At 34.9% G+C, this 17,735-nt stretch overlaps 2 protein-coding genes across 3 annotated transcripts; one reads left to right on the top strand and one right to left on the bottom strand.

Annotated features, from left to right (window-relative positions):
- The first annotated feature begins 842 nt into the window (after positions 1–842).
- Positions 843–9,294, top strand: LOC126704445 (conserved oligomeric Golgi complex subunit 2). Of its 2 annotated transcripts, XM_050403471.1 has the most exons (13): positions 843–1,468; positions 1,924–2,130; positions 3,868–4,204; positions 5,142–5,303; positions 5,508–5,607; positions 5,704–5,919; positions 6,008–6,116; positions 6,480–6,680; positions 6,933–7,037; positions 8,411–8,536; positions 8,639–8,773; positions 8,904–9,051; positions 9,201–9,294. In XM_050403471.1, exons 1-12 carry the CDS (start codon positions 1,007–1,009, stop codon positions 9,015–9,017), a joined length of 2,274 nt encoding a protein of 757 aa, XP_050259428.1. In that variant the 5' UTR covers positions 843–1,006; the 3' UTR covers positions 9,018–9,051; positions 9,201–9,294. The 2 variants fall into 2 exon arrangements, with proteins under 2 accessions (XP_050259428.1, XP_050259427.1); XM_050403470.1 differs by having other exon boundaries at positions 8,904–9,294.
- A 1,809-nt stretch (positions 9,295–11,103) lies between these two features.
- Positions 11,104–17,119, bottom strand: LOC126704446 (uridine/cytidine kinase UKL1, chloroplastic-like). Its single transcript, XM_050403472.1, has 14 exons — positions 16,757–17,119; positions 16,134–16,225; positions 15,596–15,665; positions 15,367–15,485; positions 14,886–14,982; positions 14,561–14,640; positions 13,433–13,627; positions 12,865–12,948; positions 12,719–12,779; positions 12,424–12,484; positions 12,076–12,169; positions 11,909–11,981; positions 11,594–11,676; positions 11,104–11,447 (listed from the first exon to the last, which is right to left on the bottom strand). Exons 1-14 carry the CDS (start codon positions 16,998–17,000, stop codon positions 11,298–11,300), a joined length of 1,503 nt encoding a protein of 500 aa, XP_050259429.1. The 5' UTR covers positions 17,001–17,119; the 3' UTR covers positions 11,104–11,297.
- Positions 17,120–17,735: the final 616 nt, after the last annotated feature.

The raw sequence follows: 17,735 nt of genomic DNA, 5'->3' as shown, positions 1-17,735 counted from the left end.
TTCTTTTTAAGAGGTATGTTAATTTTCAAAATATTATATTCGTTTTAAATATTTTGTTTGGATTTTATGTATATTGTTTTACTTATGTAGCATTGTAATTTATTTAGGCTTTTTTTTTTTTCTTCATATTATGTACCAATTTATATTTTTGGTTTTCTGTATGATGCATATACTTGGTAAGGATTTATTTTTGGCTACTTTTAGTTCAATTAAAATTTAGAAGTTAAATTGTGATATTATTACATCACTATGACATTATTTTTTTTATTGTTGTATCATGAAATTCTAGAAGTTTTAATAGCTAATTGATATATAAAACATAAATAATACAAGTAAAACACCTAGGAACCAATAGGTTTGTAGGTGACAATTTCACTATGATCTGATGACATTTCTTGGTTGCATGAATTAGATGAATTTTTCTACCAATGTATTTAGTTTGAATTTAGTTTTAGTAGAAAACCTTATAGATTAAGTGTTACTAACAATAATAATATTCATGAAATTAATAAGTCATAAATAATTTCTTACAAAATTTATCAAATTGCACCAAGTTTTGCGCGGTATATCAGCTACTTAGGTGTAATTTGAAAAATTTTTAAGTTTAGGGATATTTAGGCTTTTTTTTTTTTTTTTTTCCTTTTTCTTCCCAATTAAATCTAGACAGTCCTCCCCTCAAAAAAAAAAAAAAAAAAAAATCTAGACCGTCCAAACAAATGAATCTACGTCATATTCACGTGGGTCCCATGATATACACGGTTTGGATGGGATTTTCCAACGTTTTGTTTTGTTTTTTTTGCAAAATAGTAATGCAAGTAGTTCTCACTTCTCACAGCCTTTACTTCTATATTTCTTCGTCTCCAATTAAAACATTTTGTATAGTATAATTCTCAGTTTCATTAGTCTTCGAGAGAAATCCAATTTTCTCACGGTTTTTTCTCACCAACCAAACACAACAAACAAAATCAAAGAAACCAAAAAAGAAGAAGCAAAACCGGGATCCGAAATGGCGGATCCGATTCCGGCACAAGCGCCACCGAGATCCGCGACGGACTTCTTCTCGGACCCGCTGGACTCTCACCCGCTCTGGTTCAAGCCCTCGCTCTTCCTCTCCCCGAACTTCGACTCCGAGTCCTACATTTCGGAGCTCCGCACCTTCGTCCCCTTCGACACACTCCGATCCGAGCTCGAGTCGCACCGCGCCGCGCTCAACCACGAGCTCATCGACCTCATCAACCGCGACTACGCCGACTTCGTCAACCTCAGCACCAAGCTCGTCGACGTCGATGCCTCCGTCGTGCGAATGCGCGCTCCGCTCCTCGAACTCCGCGAAAAGATCGAGCAGTACCGTGCCTCCGTCGATCGCTCGCTTGTTGCTCTCAAGAGCGGGTTGAAGCAGAGATCTGAAGCCGCGTCGGCGAAAGAGACCTTGCAGATTTTGCTCGATACCTTTCACGTTGTATCGAAGGTATGTATATATATCTCAGTCTCTGTGTGTGAGTGATTTGGTGTTTATTTGGATCGTATTTGAGAGAAATTGGCGTGAGATTTAGTTTTCAGATTTATACGTGTAAAATGCAGTGATTTAGGGTTAATATTTGTGAATTTTTGATTCAATTTCAGTCTCTGAGTGACTAGTTTATTAATGTATTTGTATCTGGATTTATGATTACCTAGATCACACGTTAATTTGATTCAATTGAAGCTTCATTGTGTAGAATTTTCAATTTTCAATGGAGTTGAATCTTCTTTTATAGTCTTATTTGGATTTTAGTTGGATGAAGAATATTAAGTTTGAGCTTGGTGTGTGTTTTAATTGCATTGGGAAGGTTTAGATTTGATTGTAGCAGATCAAGGTTTGTACTGAGTTTGGTTGCATATGAGTTTTAGTAACTTGGATACGATGTTGTCTAATAAGTGCAGGTCGAAAAACTAATAAAGGAACTACCAACTGTGCCTGCTGATTGGTCAAATGGGGATGTAAATGTGGCAGAGCGGAATTCTATGAGCAATGGGATTTCTGCACAGCATGTTGAGAATGGGATGAATTTGAGAGAGACTCAGAGTATGCTTTTGGAGAGAATTGCCAGTGAGATGAATCGGCTGAAGTTCTATATTGCTCACGCACAGGTCTATTTTCTGCTCTCCCTCACATTTAGATTTATTTTTGGTTACATATACATTTAAACATGAAAGTGAAAATTAGAATTAAGGTTGTGTCTTTTTATGAAGGAATCTTGGGGAAAGATGATGAGCCATTAAGACAACTAAGATTTACATGCTGGACCATGTATATAACCTTAAATGGAAATAAAATTGTAAAAAATATATTGTTGTGTTAAATACTCCAGCTTGATTATTCATTGTCTCACCAACTAGCTTTTATGACATTTATCTTGCTTTGTTGTTACATACTTACCATTTCTTAGCTAAAACTAGAAAAGTAATTGAAGAACTTAGGCTCCTTTTATTTCTTAGAAAGACTGATGGTTATGAAAGGAAAATGGTAGAAATCTTACTGTTTCTTGAGCATTTTACATGTTTTTACTTTTCAACAAGCAAAGGAGGATAGCAGGTTATGTCTACTCTCTGTGAGAGAGAGACCAGAGAGGAAGAGATAGGGAGGTGGGGGAAGAGGAGACTAGTGTGTGCGAGAGAGAGACCCAGGAGTGGGAAAGGGGGGTGGGGGGAGCTTAGTGTGTTTGTGTACACGTGTGCAGGCAGGCAGGAGGAGTGGAGTGAGGGCTTTCCAGTTGAGGGGCTAGTGTATATATTAATTTGCTTACATTGATTTAAGATGGCCAAGAAGTTGAGAAGTTGATAATTAGGGGTAGGTTCGATTCCCCATGTCTCCATATACTTGATTAATTTACCTATTAATCATTGCCTGTTAAGGTGCAGCCTAGTGGTTGGAAGCTTGAGTAGAGTTTTAGATGCAAACATCTTGGGTTCGATCCCAATTAGGAGTTCCTCCAGACTACTTTATACATGTTTCAGGCAGGTGGGTTTGTGTATCCGTGGTTTACTCCCTAGGGATGGGTCCAAATGGCCTTGCCTTGGGAGGTTCCACGTCATCATAAAAAGAAGAAAAGAAAAAGAAAAAAATTGTATAATTAGTTGAAACATTATGAGTTCAAAAAGCTTACAAAGATTTCCATTTAAGGTGGAATATGTATGTGTTTTTCAAGATTCTAGGAACGCTCAAGGAAGTATACAAGCTATGTGAAGTGTGTGAGCCAAGAAGGGTTGGTGTCTGTGGTATTTGTGTATCTTGTGTTTTTGTGTTTGTGGGGTTTGTGTATTGTTGTGAGGTGTAAGATTGAAGAAAAAGGTCAAGAGAGCGTGTTGTCATTAGACTTATGACCAAAAGGGTTGAATGATAACTCAGTATTTATGTATTTTACATTTTTATATCGTATCCTTACTCTTATCGCCTCTTATTGATAAAGATGTATATACTTAACAGAGAGAAGGGGGGGGGGGGGGGGGGTTGGGGGGGTTCAAAGTGCTATTTTGTTAGATGAGCTGTTGGGATGCAAATGCTGGTTACAGCCTCAGTCTCTTTAAAAGGGATTGCATAGAATGAATTTCAGTTTTCTTGTAGGGGTTAAATTGTAAAACTTGGGCTGACATTTGAATAGACGTGCCAGCTATTTTTTATATTTAAATGTGAGATCCTCGCTGTATCTAAATTCCCTTTTCTGCTACCATCCAATTGCATGTTTCTAATTGCAACTATAACATAAAAAGGAAAAAGCAAAATCCACTTACCTACATAATATAGTGAAACAGGACTGATCTTGCAATTGCTCTATTGGGAACTCGTACATTCTGTGCTCATCTCGTTTCTATATTATGCCAGTACAGAACCTGCCTTTCATTGAAAACATGGAGAAGAGGATTCAGAGTGCTAGCCTATTATTAGATGCAAGCTTGGGACATTGTTTCACAGATGGGCTTGAGCACCGGGATGCAAATGCAATTTACAATTGTTTACGTGCTTATGCTGCTATTGATAACACTACAAGTGCAGAAGAAATTTTTCGTACAACTATTGTGGCTCCATTGATACAGAAAATTATTCCGCATGGGGCGTCAACGGTTGTTGCAGGGTCATCAATAGATGAACTCAAGAATGATTATCAGCAAATTAAACAATGTGTTGAGAAAGACTGTAAATTCTTACTGGAAATTTCTTCTGCAGGTATTGCCCTCTGCCTTCAGTGTATATATTGTATGCACAACAACTAACAAAGCTTTTTTTTTTTTTTTTTTGATAAGTAATAAGATATATTGATAAAAAAGGAACACCCAAGTGCACCGGAAGTGAACAAGGGAAAGGAAATCAAATACAAAAATTGCAAGAGTCTAGGAAAACAATAAAAGAAGGGAAAGATTTATTTTGCAAAGCAAACAACCAATCCCTTAAAGTTCTAAAAAAGAGAAGCTTGAGGTCTGGAATAGATCTCTCAAAATCTTCAAAACATCTACTATTCCTCTCCCTCCAAAGGCTCCACAATAAGCAATGAGGAATGATAGACCAAATAAAACCATTTCGATGACGACCAAAGCTGCCTTGCCAACACTGTAGCAGCCCCAAAACAGAGTGTGGCATAACCCAAGAAACTCCAAAAAGACCCAAAACCATAGACCATAGATCCGTAGCAAAAGGACAATGAAGGAATAGATGGTCAACCGATTCACCATTTCTCTTACACATGTAGCACCAATCCAAAATCCACACCTTCCTTTTACGTAAATTATCAATCGTCAAGCATTTCCCTAAGCTTTATCATTGGAAGTTCCGTATCACAACCTCAATCTATGTTCCTTTGGTTTTTCTCTCCTTGACATCACCAACTAGTGCAGCCATTGGTCTTAAATTTACAAAATAAAGATTTTTTTTAAAAAAAATAATAAAAACCATCATTATTTTCCAAAAGCCATCTTTACTGGATAATAAATCCACTAACCTCTTTGAGAGGACAATCTCCACACCGTTGCAATCTCTGTATAATAGATTTAATATGAAAAAAAGTGTCATCTTATAGCATGTTAACTGGTTCTTTTTGTGCGTACGGATTTATGACTTATTGGTTATGAATGCTATTGACTGTTGTCATGCTTGTTGGGCTTTTCAGAAAACTCTGGTTTGCATGTGTTTGACTTCTTGGCCAATTCCATTTTAAAAGAGGTTCTCTCTGCACTCCAAAAGGGAAAACCAGGTGTTTTTTCTCCAGGAAGACCTCCAGAATTCTTGAAAAATTACAAATCAAGCCTAGATTTCTTGGCTCATCTAGAGGGTACTGATCAGCTCTCTCTCTCTCCCTCCTCTTCCTATTCTTTCTTTTAATTGTGCCCTTAAGATTGTAAAAACTTGACAAAATTATTATGCAATCTATTCAGACATTTGTCAGGTGATCGTTTAAGACTGTAATGTTACATGTATTATGCATATAAGAGCATTTGTTGTTCATTGTAGTTATAACATCAAATTGTCATGCAAGGCTACTGTCCATCCAGATCTGCTGTTGCTAAATTTCGAGCAGAAGCTGTATATGTTGAGTTCATGAAGCAATGGAGTGTTGGGGCTTATTACTCTTTGAGGTACTCACTGTAACTTCATTATGGTTTCTATTGTTATTAAATTGGTTATGTATTATTTAATGGTGTGGGCTGCTTATATAACTACAATTACCTCAGACTTCAAGAAATAGCAGGGGATTTAAATTCTGCACTTACGACCACCAGTCTTGTCCCTATTCAGAATATAAATTCTGGTCAAAGAAATTCTCGTGAATTGACTTTGAAACAAAGTGTTACTCTCCTGGAGAGCCTGAGATCCTGCTGGAGAGAAGATGTTCTTGTCCTCTCTCATGCTGACAGGTTTCTTAAATTATCTTTGCAGCTCCTTTCAAGGTCAGTTATCTTGGAACTTAAAAAGTTTCTTTGAGTCTATTCTGTTGATACATTAACAATTGACTGCCTATTTTTGAATGTATATTAGATACTCAAATTGGTTGTCATCTGGATTGGCCGCCCGGAAGAGGGGTAATGCAGTCTCCAGCTCTGGATGTGAATGGGCTGTTTCAGCTGTCCCAGAAGATTTTATTTATGTAAGTATTGTATCTTGATTTCACTACATATATATTATTCCTTTGTTATTTTTATATAAAATCAATACAGAACATGTTGGTCCGTGATTTGTGGTTCTTTGTTCTCAACCACAAGGTACCATGTCATATTCCTTTGTTTTTTTTGTTTTTTTTTTTTTAATTATTATTTTTTTACATATATAATTAATACGTTACATGTTGGTTTGTGATTTGTGGCTCTTTGTTCTCAACCTGAGGTTCATGGACATATAGTGATTTGTTCATCAAGTGAAATTTTCTCAATAAAAAGAATAAAATATAAATTAAAATGCATGAGATGATCATGCTTTACTTGTGTATTGATAGAGGTTATTGGATTTACAGATTATTCATGATTTAAATTGCCTGGACTCGGAGGTTTGTGGTGATTACCTGGGACAAGTACTTCAAATTCTTTCTTCATGCTCTGCTGCTGTTCTAGATTCGGTAAAACAGAGTATTTTACATGGTGGAAAGTCATTGGAGGATTTAGTGCCTCTGGTTATTAACACAATAATAGAGGCACTGGTTGAGAAGTCTGTTGAGGTAAGCTATAATTTGTCAATGATATTGTCTGAAATAACCTTGGAAGGAGTTGGTGTGCTTATGTTTATTTGCTGCTTCAAATATTTTCTTGATTGTAATATGCAGTGATAGAACTAATCTGCTGGCTGATTGGCCCAGTGAATATCTGATGTTCTGAATTATTTTTGTTCATATATTTACTTATTTATTGTTTTATTAGTTCTGAATATATGTTGTTCGTTCATAAGACTTCTTTCTCAAATATAAATGTAGGACTTGAGACAGCTGAAGGGAATAACCGCAACTTATAGGATGACAAATAAACCTCTTCCTGTCAGACATTCACCCTATGTGTCAGCGGTATTGCGACCCCTGAAGGTGTGTAATTCTCTTTGATTTATAGCTGTTGTGTTATCCTCTTATCCAAGCTAGATGTTTTCTGTGCAATGGGTTTGGGGTTTTACCCATTGTCTTACCATGTCTGATTTTTTAATTTCTGTTAAATCTTCTCTTTGATTTGTTTGTATTCGTTTCAAGTGCAATGGGTTTACTACAGTAAACACCCTGTACATTTCTACTCAATAAAACTTCTATTACCTATCAAAAAAAAAAAAAAATTCTGTGCTATCCGATTATCTACTGGTAGATTCCTTGATTGTGTCCTAAGAAAAAGTTGGATAGAAAAGGCCATATGATTTATTACCATATGTTTTCAAAGGCGAAAGGCAACCTTAAGGTGTCAAGGTTGCCTTTTGCCTTTGCATTGCCCGAGGTGTGAGGTGCCGAAAAGGGACTAGCTCGAGTGTAGTGAGTTGCCAAATTCTAAATGCAGTTATTATGTATATATAGAGTTTAAAAGTTAAATCATCTTCATCTAATGCATTGGAATACTATAATCCTAGAGCTTAAATCATACAGGTTTTATAAATTCATCTAAGAAAGACTTTACAATAAACTTATATAAAAAGGAGATGAAAAAAGAAGATAGAATCACTATAGTGCTGAGGATTATATAATTGAAATTAAGAAAAATATTTTTCCAAATTGATGAAAAAAACAAGAACAAAAAGAGAAAGGGGAGAGAGAGTAAAAGAAAGAACTGTGTGAGGCCTTTGGATGGGCCAAAGAAGACCTGTGTATGAAGTGGAAGGGGTTGGGATTCTGAGTCCAAAGCCTTTTTTTGTTTTTTAAATATTTTTTTAACTTTGACTTTTGCTCAGTTAGTGATGGCCAGCTAAGCCCCACTATCTTATCTTCTGTTTTAATTTCCTTTAGCACCTAGAAAATTTCTCCAGTACATGCCTAGATGCTAAAAGTGAGCACATTGGGGAGCCTAATATACTGTATCTAAGTTTTCCCAATCACTTTTATCAATATTTTAAAATCTGGAATTTGGACACAAGGAAAAACTACACAACCTAAAAGAGAACAACTAAAAGTTCAGAATATGGCGTGACTTATGAAAAAAAAAAGTTCCAACAAATGATATGAGAATGCATACAAATATTTGGGGAGGCTCTTCATCTAGGTGTTAGAGTAACTAATCCCCAAGTCCTTTCTGAAAATATCCTTTTTTTTTTTTTGGGTTAATTTACAGACTGGACATTAATTAGTGCTATGGCTATATTTAAAAAAATCTATGGATGTATCACTTACATATTTCTAGTTCTGTTGTCAGCTTCACATTTACACTAACATGGTGGATTACTTATGAGTTTTTATTTTTACATTGAACTACCAACTGCTCCCAGGTTCTTTTGGAAGGAGAGCGAGCTACAATATACTTGACAAGGGAAACTAGGAATGAACTACTGCTTGGTGCTGCAACTGAGATTACTGGTCGTTATTATGAATTAGCTGCTGATCTTGTCAGTGTGGTTAGTATCTAATTGCCAATTACATCTGTAAACCTTTCGGTCTCCTAGAATTTCCCTTGCCTTGAAATATTATCCGTTTAAAATTTATGCTATCTTGACCAGGCGAGGAAAACAGAGTCTTCACTTCAGAGAATACGACAAGGGGCTCAAAGACGAGCTGGAGCAAGCTCAGATGTGTCGGATAATAATGTGTCTGACACGGGCAAGATTTGTATGCAATTGTTCCTTGATATTCAGGTAAAAATCAACTGTATGACCGTACTTAATCTCTCTCCATTTGTGTGCACGGATCATGAGTTGTTGGGTAGCAAACCATGGACTATGTGGGATGACTTATACAAGTTTCGTTTGTAAATATTTTCATCAGGAGTATGGTCGCAACCTTGCTGCCCTAGGGGTTGAAGCAGCCACTATTCCAGCATTCTGTTCCTTGTGGCAGTGTGTAGCCCCTCCAGATAGGCAGAGTGTGATCAGCTTGTAGATTTTTGCCACTTTGCGCTGAGTGGCTTGTAGATGTAATTTTTTTTTCTTTCTGGTCATAATTTCATTTTAAGTTTTTTTTTTTTTTTTTTTTTTTTTTTTTTTTTTTTTTTTTTTTTTTTTTGGGGAACTTCATCTATTGTTTGATTTGTTGTAATAATTGGTTCTTGGACATTCTTTGCAGTGTTCTTAGAAATTAGAGAGGCTAAAGAACTTAAAATGGAGGCGAAATTTTTGTACTATCAACTTATAGACAAAATTACTACTCTTTATCAGTTTTTCCCCCCTTCTAAAGTAGAGTTGTCAGCTTAATTATTAGACGCTGGACTAGTGCCAAGAGATTTGTGGCTAATGGTGTTGTTTGATTCATTATAGGATTTGAATCTCTCTACTCGCTTAAAAGAAAAGAAAGAGTGAAAGAATATAAAATCTTGATTTGAAACTCTATTCTTGCAAGAGAAAAAAGAAGTTACTTGTACCATCATAGTGCAGGTGAGGGAGAAAGGAGATTTGGGTAGGGTTAATTTCAATACTCTTAGGTTGGGCGTTGCTTTTTGGTTCTAAACCCTAGATTGTATCAACTTATATTAGGGGTGCTAGCAAGTTGGTTGGACCCAAGTCGGTTGGACCCAAGTTTGGGGTCAAATTGCCACTTGACCCAATACTTTAGGTGGAAAACTCTCCCATTTTGCTGCCAACTGATGAATCAAGTGAAATCGATTGCACTCCACTTTTGAGTAATAGTAGGGTGTTATTTTTTTGGAGGGGGTGGGGTTGAATAAAGATTTTAGTTTGCTAAAAATTCAGAACATAACAGAGCAACAAAAATTAGCTGTCCAAATAAGTTAGGGTTAACCTGTTAATGATAGCGTACAAAGATGGCTGGGTGTGTCATCCCCAATTAATCATTATGATACAAATGGAGATGGCTCATACCTTATTGATGGTGGACAAAACTATGGCTCAACGGTGGAGAGAGATGAAGAGTTTTGGGGGGGGGGGGGGGGGGGGGAGTGTATGGCGATGGCTTTGCATGGCTATGGCCATGTATGACAAGAAACTGCATGTGGTGGTGGTTGCACGACTTAGCAGAGGGTCGGAGACATAGGAGAGATGGAGAAAACTTGAAAGTTTAAAACCAACAAAATTAAAGAATGAGAGACTCATGGATTGCGAATAAGATGTAATCCCCCATATCCAAGAGCAGGAGAAAACTTTTTAAAACCAAGAAAATTACATAATGAGACACTCATGGATTGGGAATAAGACGTAAATCAAGATTCTAGGATTGTTGATGTTGAGCAGTCCTAATTTATATAATCAGGGCCAGCCTTAGGTCTCGCCTCTTAGGCTATGACCTAGGGCGCCTAATAGTAAGAGGCCCTAAATGTGTGGAGAATAAGTGATTTAAAAAATAAAAAAATTTAAACATGTAAGTTGTATATTTTTTCCTCAATTTTTAAGAAGGCCAAAATAATTTTAGATTAATAGAAATCCGATAAAAATTAATCATCTTAAATTGTAAGAATAATGGATTTTAAATAAAACAACTTATAATGTAGAACATTAACTAAAAATACTATTTAAGTAATATTTATAAGGGTCCTCAAAATGCACTGAGCTAGTCCTTTAATATAATCTCTATACTTCTCATTTTAGAGCTTCTTCCCATCATTATGTGTAACTCTTTAGCATTGTTGTTTATTTTAGGGGCATTTAATGGCAGTCCTATTGGGAGGAAACGGTGGTCGTATCATGTATGATATTATCATTCATGGGGGCTGAAACGTACAGCCCTACAACAATAAAAAAGTTTTTGTTCCAAGGCAAAGACTTCTTTACCTATTTAACTGAGGAAACCATTAAGGGCTGGTAGCTATATTATACAAGAGGAAACATGAGACATACAAACCTACCTATAATTATCATTAGTCCAAAAGAAAGTCCAATACTTTTTCCTATTGAATCTTTCCTTCAAACTATATCTTCCATCACTCATCTTTCCTCATGTTTCAACCAACATAGTACTACACAATCCAAACAAGATATTATAGTAAGAAAAGAATATTAGATAAAGTGGAAAAAGGTAAAATAGAAAATGGCTTTCCTCATTGTTTTCCCAAAACTTATTTCCTATAGATAAGTATACCACATTTGATTTGAGTGGTATGCAAATCTGACATAACAACATAACAGCTTCTGCTATGCAAATTAATTACTATGAACTTCAGTTCTCGTAAATCATAATGGTATATATTTGAATCCATCTACAATGGTCAAATTAAAAATCATCAGTACCAAAGTAGCGATCGCCAAACTCTCCCATCCCTGGTATGACACGGAATTGATCGTTTAGTCCAGCATCAATCTCTGAAGTTACAATTTTTAGAAATGGAAACTGTTTGCATACACGATGTATACCCTCAGGAGCCTGGAATTAGTGTCATAAAACAAATGCAAAATGGCACATTTTAAGCATGGAAATTGAAGAAAGTTGGTTACAAAGAAAAAAAAAAAAAAAAAAAAAAAAGAAAAAAAAAAAAGACAAATATGTAATTAGCATTTAAGCTAACTCACAGAGATGAGGTTGAGGAATATAATTCGAGACTCTGGAACTCCCTTTCGTGTAAGGAGTTCAATTGCTTGGCTCGCAGAATTACCTGCAAGGAAGCAAACAAGGCTGTCTCATACTTATCCACATAAATGCATCACTCACAAGGGGAAAAGAACTAGCTGGTAGTGGTACTGGTATGCTTTTAGTTTCCTTGGATCCATGGATGAATGTTGGTTCTTAAACTTAAGACTTAATTTTAGACAATAAACAGTTAGAATAGTTTTCTATAGATGATAAATGGAATAATATAAATGCATGTAAACAGTAACAAAGGTCACCTGTTGCGAGAACTGGATCCATGAGGAGGACATGCCGTTCTGAAATATCTTTTGGAAGCTTCTCATATATAAGCTAGATGTAAGAGGAAGAAGAGGAATTATAGAGGGGGAACTCCATTTCACCTTGAAGAATAAAAACTAATACACATTTCAAATATATGTGACACCTGTTTTTTATTATCACCAGTACGATGGATGAGGATTTTTCCTATCTTGATTCCTTTGCAGCATGCACGCAGTGCATTCTCCATACTTTCCCCACTAAAATATAAACAATTAAGAAAACTAGTTACATATTGCTACTTTTATGGAATATTTGGACTGAAGAAAACATAAATTCTTGGATCAAACAAAGATATGTTCTACCCTGATCCAATATCAAAGAGCCGCAGGAAGCTCCTAAAGTTAAAAGAATTTATGTAACCAAATCTTAAAAAACAAACAGAAAGAAATTCAAGATTGAAACTTAATTTAATCTGTGGTTAAAAGTAAACAGCACTAGATTATAAGTGCACCTTCGAATAACAGAAACACCACATAATTTCTTGCAAAAGTCAACTCCGGTATACACTGATCCTGGAATAGGACAACATACTGTAAGTGATTTGCAGCAGAGTTTGATATGGCAGTATCAAGTACCAATCAGATAATAAGGATTGCAGTTTTTCCAGTGACAGGCCCAGCTTGAGCCAGGCAGAGTGCAAACTCACATGACTTGAATTATATACATATATACATACATATATATTTGTTTCCATAATATGAAAATTTCGTTGTACTTTTTTTTGCTCCCCTCGCTCTCAAACACACCTGTAGGAGTGATTACTTGCTTCTCTGTAAAAGGCAAGTAGCCAAGACCATGTTCCACTACCTGAAAAATTTATGGTTTTTAGTATATGTTAGACACAAATGGATATACAAATTGAAGGTCCTCAGAATAAACAGTCTCTACATACCAGACGTATTAAACGATCTGAATAAAAAACAAAATCATGCTTTGTTATTTCCTTGTCACGAATCAGAGTGTGCATGCCTCTTATCTGTAAAACCAATCCTAACATTATATAAAACACGAAGGAAAAATATAATGAAGCTTAATTTGAGAAATGTAGGAAATTCAAGCACACACTATGCATGTGGACTCTATCCCAGGTAATCATTGTTCCAATCTTCCTGTCTCAGAACATTTTATATCTCTTAATGCAGCTGATTAGAATTAATATTCACACCTCCCAAAGTTATCAGACTTCTACCCACTCAGAGGTTGCATCCAGTTTAACTCAGACCAAGGTATGACCATATTAGGTGGTTACTGCAGTGCACAAAAGATTGGCTGCTGCGTGGAGCACTCCTGATATCTTTTATGTTAATTAGTTTGTGTCAAATTGTTGTTTACTGATCAAATAAAAAAGTTTGTGTCAATTTGTAGTTTCAGTTTTGTTGGTTTTGTCCAGTATGAACAATGTTCTGTAAAAAAATTATCCTTTTCGGTGACAGAATGAAGAAAAGGATGATGATAAATACCTGGAATGTGGACTGAATAACATTCAAATTGGGATATATCTTGCAGAGGTTATGCTGACCAAGCTTTGTGCGGATATGTTGCACAATTAAATCAATTGCAACATGATTATCGCCACCCCGGGGTATGATGACATCAGCATATTTCTTTGATGGAAGAATGAAACCATCAAAAGCAGGCTTGACAAACTTTGAATACTGCACAATTGATGAAACACTAAGAAACTAATTTTTCCAAGCAAATGATTGATCTCATTCAAAATCAAAATCCAAACCCAGAAGATTAAACTTAGAAAAACTTTTATCACCCACAATTGCATAATGCAATGCCACAAGCAAGATAACAGTAGCTAGATGCATCCTTGAACACTACAGCTCATTAATGAAAAATACTGTAACTAAGCTTTCAGAAAACTCTTGCCACTTTTGGTCCTTCCAAAATTGTATTACAAGCAGAATATTTTGATTCCCATAGCTCAATTCCAACCCAGTTAAACCTAAAATAAATTGAAAACATGACTGTTTGCATAGTTTGATTCCTATTACCTTGTTTTGAGGTAACTAAATTGTTACTCTTATATGGATATGTATATGTCATACAGTAAGCAAAATTGCAAATAGAAGAAAACTAGTTTCACAATAAGTTATATAATTGATCATTTCCCGGCCTATGCAAGTGCCAGTTAGTCCTATCATAACCAATAGCCTGTGTATCCTTTTTCACATTTCTATTTTCACAGAGGAGCATGTAAAGATAAAACTTAAATAAATAAAAATAATTTAAAAACTTTAGGAGATGCATTTTTCGTTTCATAATTAAAAAAAAAAAGAGATGCATCATCTTCAACATTCAAGCTTTGTCTTAATTTATGCTGCATGATCACGACCATTTGTGCAGTTCATCGGGCTCCAAACCTTCAGAAATGCATATGATGCTGTTTCTGGTTGTAGGACCTGCATGACACTTATCATACATGGCCTAACTACATTACATTCTTTCATTTATTTAAACACCTGCTCAAGCCTCTCAGATGTTTTCTCAAGAAACCATCCCAGCCCTGATATTTCTCAATACGCTCAGTTCAATATGTTATATCAATTTAATTTTATATAAGGAAAAATGATTCTTGCCTGTTCAAGAACAGAGTGTACATCTCTACCTCTGTCAACTGTGTCACGCTTTATTCTTCGGGCAAGCCTTACATCAGCATCTAGATAACAATGTAAGGCCAGTAAGATAGCTAATGAGAGGAAAACAAATTTGCACTTTGACAGTGCTTTGAATAGAAAAGTTAACAGCACAGAACTTGCTGCCAGATATCAACTAAATGGTAACAAAGTTACAAGTCTGTATAGCAATATGCTCAGTTCCAAGACAATAGTTATATCATGGGAACCAGGACAGATTACCAGCAGTCAAAGCTTCACAAGTTTAACAAGATATAAGGAAAGAAACCTGCATCAACGAAAATCTTCATATTCATCAAGTTGCGGACACGTTGATCATGAAAAACCAATATTCCTTCCAATATGATTACATCAGATGCATTGACCTGCCAAGATGTGACCAAACAAAAGAAAATGATAGTTAATTAGTTGGCCAATAGTGCAGACCATTGAATTGATTTAGAATTTTTTGGATCAGTAAGAATTAAATAAATTGAAAGATGAAAATAGAGATTTGCAATATACAGGAAGTATACTACTAAAAAGATAGCATTAGATAAAAGGTAAAAAGAACAAAGTATAGCAGGTATGCTTGCAAAATCCACAGCAATATGTGTCACCTATTACATTATCAGTTCCACTTTTAATTTTTTCTAACTGCATTAGCTTGTTACAAAAGCCATTGCCTCAAATATTTGAGCAAATTCTAACAAGTGTATAAACCTATATCAACTGGAACTACAATAGTTTTCATAAGACAAAAGAACTACCTGTCGAAAACGGTCAGAGAATCGCTGATGATTCTTAAAATCATATATTGGAACTTGAACAGACTGACCAGATTTGAGCTTGCCAACACACTCTAAAAGTTGTTCTGTGTCAAATGCATCTATAAAGAAACCAGATATATTTTAATAGAATGACAAATTTGTAACTAATAGAAGGTACATTCAACAATTATTCGAAGCCTGCATTTCTCTTAATCCATGATTAACTTACCAGGGTGATCAAAATTATACTCGTGTACATGTTTTGATTCTTCCTCTGTTAAACCACGGTAGAATGAGTCCTACGAAATTCATCACAAAATTTATTAAGAAACTAAAAGAATATACTCTTTTCAAAATACTAACAAAGAGCATAATCCCATCCAAGAGGGTAAGAAGATGAAAACTTTCATAGAGCCAATAGAGCAAAATTAGGCAATTTCATGAGATTCGAAACTCTGTGACACAACACAAAATATAGCAAGATTTTACCTGCTGTTCTTATGTTACTATGATTCACTGATTTATAGCATGTGGAATACATTATAGGCAATAAGATTTCAATTCTATTAACCTTCTTTGCTAAGTTACCTTCAATACAATATTCTCATCTATAAAATTCAAAAAACTCATTCTTTTATAGTATCACTTTTTAACAAGTAACAAATACAATCTTTGAAAATTCATGAAGGTAAAACTACAAAGTGATTACTCAAGCAATGAGTAATGAATAATCAAAGGAGTTCAGAAGAAAAATACAAAATATGCACCTGATTGACTAGCACAACCCTATGATCATGGAGTTGTTGAATCATCATGTCACACACTGTAGTCTTGCCTGATGCTGTACCTCCCGAGACCCCTGAAATTTCCAGATGTATACATATTATATATATTTTCTTAGTATCACATCCATGCCTGGTGAGTCTTAAACCTACTATCTTAACCATCATGTATTATTTAAGTTGGAGCTCATTTGCAAATAAAAATTGAGAAAAAAAAATACTAAAACTACTAAAAATAAAAAAAAGGGTGTCACATGAAATATAAGAACTATAATAAAATTTGTAATACCTTTAATGATAAATTATCAAAATTACAAAACTTACATTGCGTTTTCACGTAGCATAAATTGCATTAATCACTATGTAGAAAATATAGGTATTCAAAAGTTAAAGCTATGTTCTTCACAATTTTCCAATCCAATAAAAAATTATAAAGTCAAAACCGGAAAACGACAAACCAAAAAAAAAAACAAAACAAGGAAGTACGTAGATTTGAGTTTGTGTTCTCCGAGGTTGTTTGGTCGGTCCTAAAACTAAACGTAAATGACAGAATAAAATTATTAGCATTATATAGTATTCATAGTATAATAACAATATACATATATTACCAATGACGAAGGGCTGTTTGGGAGGATTGATAGGGTCACCGGGGGATCCAGGGGAGGAGCACGAACCGCCGTCGGAAGAAGGTGGTGACGTGGTGGTGGGGCCGAGAATAAGGCCATCGGAACTCAAACCGGAGAGGTGTGGACCGGAGGAGAAGGCAGTAGTCACTATTTCGTATTCCATTGCAATATTATTATTGTTATTATTATCATTCGTTTGTGGAGACGCCGTCGTTCCCTCCTCCATCTCTCTCTCTCTCTACGATGATGGTTGCTGCATGAGTTAGCACTATTTAGTTATAATAACAAAGATTCACACACTAATAGGGTTTGGTTGTGGACTAGCTTTTTCAGGCTTTGATTCTTTCCTTTCTTAATTTGTTCCATAAAAAGATGATATTGTGATCTGCCAAGCTAAATTATATGTTAATTAACTCAAATTTATTTATTTTCTTTTCTTAATATTTTTCTTATATAAAAAAAAATAGACAACTTTTTTTGACTTATGCTAATGATTGATAAATTGTAATTTTTAGTTAAAATTATATTGGGCCAATTTGGTATTTTGAGAGTTTAAAAGAGCGTTTTTAAAAATCCAAAACTCTATTTTACAACCATAAAACTTCATAGCTTTTTTTATTTTATTTTATTTATTTTTATTTTTAATTTTTTTACAAAGGTTCATTTTTAACTCAAAACACTGTTTCTGATTTAAGTTAATTAGGTACATTAATTTTTAGTTATAAAAAAAAACTAATAATTAAATTAATAAACTTTTATTACGAAATATATTGTGTATTTGGCAATAAATTAAATAATAATGTGATATTGACGAGTTTATTTACAAATGAATAAATTATTCTTTCAAATTAGGTTCCCATTACATGGTGGTTCATGTGACGAACCATTTATCACATGATTTATTATTTTAGCTCATGTGAGAAATTTTATATGTGCATGTATGCATATATATTATATTCAA

Source organism: Quercus robur, chromosome 10 (genome assembly GCF_932294415.1).
Source record: "Quercus robur chromosome 10, dhQueRobu3.1, whole genome shotgun sequence".
NCBI lineage: Eukaryota > Viridiplantae > Streptophyta > Magnoliopsida > Fagales > Fagaceae > Quercus > Quercus robur.
Note: the sequence above shows the minus strand (reverse complement) of the source record. Positions and strands in the feature narration are given on the sequence as shown.

Bases quoted from the DNA above. Each gene is read 5' to 3' on its own strand.
- LOC126704446 (XM_050403472.1), bottom strand. From the start codon at position 17,000: ATGGAGGAGGGAACGACGGCGTCTCCACAAACGAATGATAATAATAAC. The intron at 15,666-16,133 runs GTGCATATTTTG...TGAATTTCGTAG, and splicing joins GGGTTGTGCTAGTCAATCAG to GACTCATTCTACCGTGGTTT. The intron at 13,628-14,560 runs GCAAGAATCATT...TCAATTGTGCAG, and splicing joins TACACTCTGTTCTTGAACAG to TATTCAAAGTTTGTCAAGCC.
- LOC126704445 (XM_050403471.1), top strand. From the start codon at position 1,007: ATGGCGGATCCGATTCCGGCACAAGCGCCACCGAGATCCGCGACGGAC. The intron at 2,131-3,867 runs GTCTATTTTCTG...ATGCCAGTACAG, and splicing joins TCTATATTGCTCACGCACAG to AACCTGCCTTTCATTGAAAA. The intron at 5,920-6,007 runs GTCAGTTATCTT...AATGTATATTAG, and splicing joins TCTTTGCAGCTCCTTTCAAG to ATACTCAAATTGGTTGTCAT.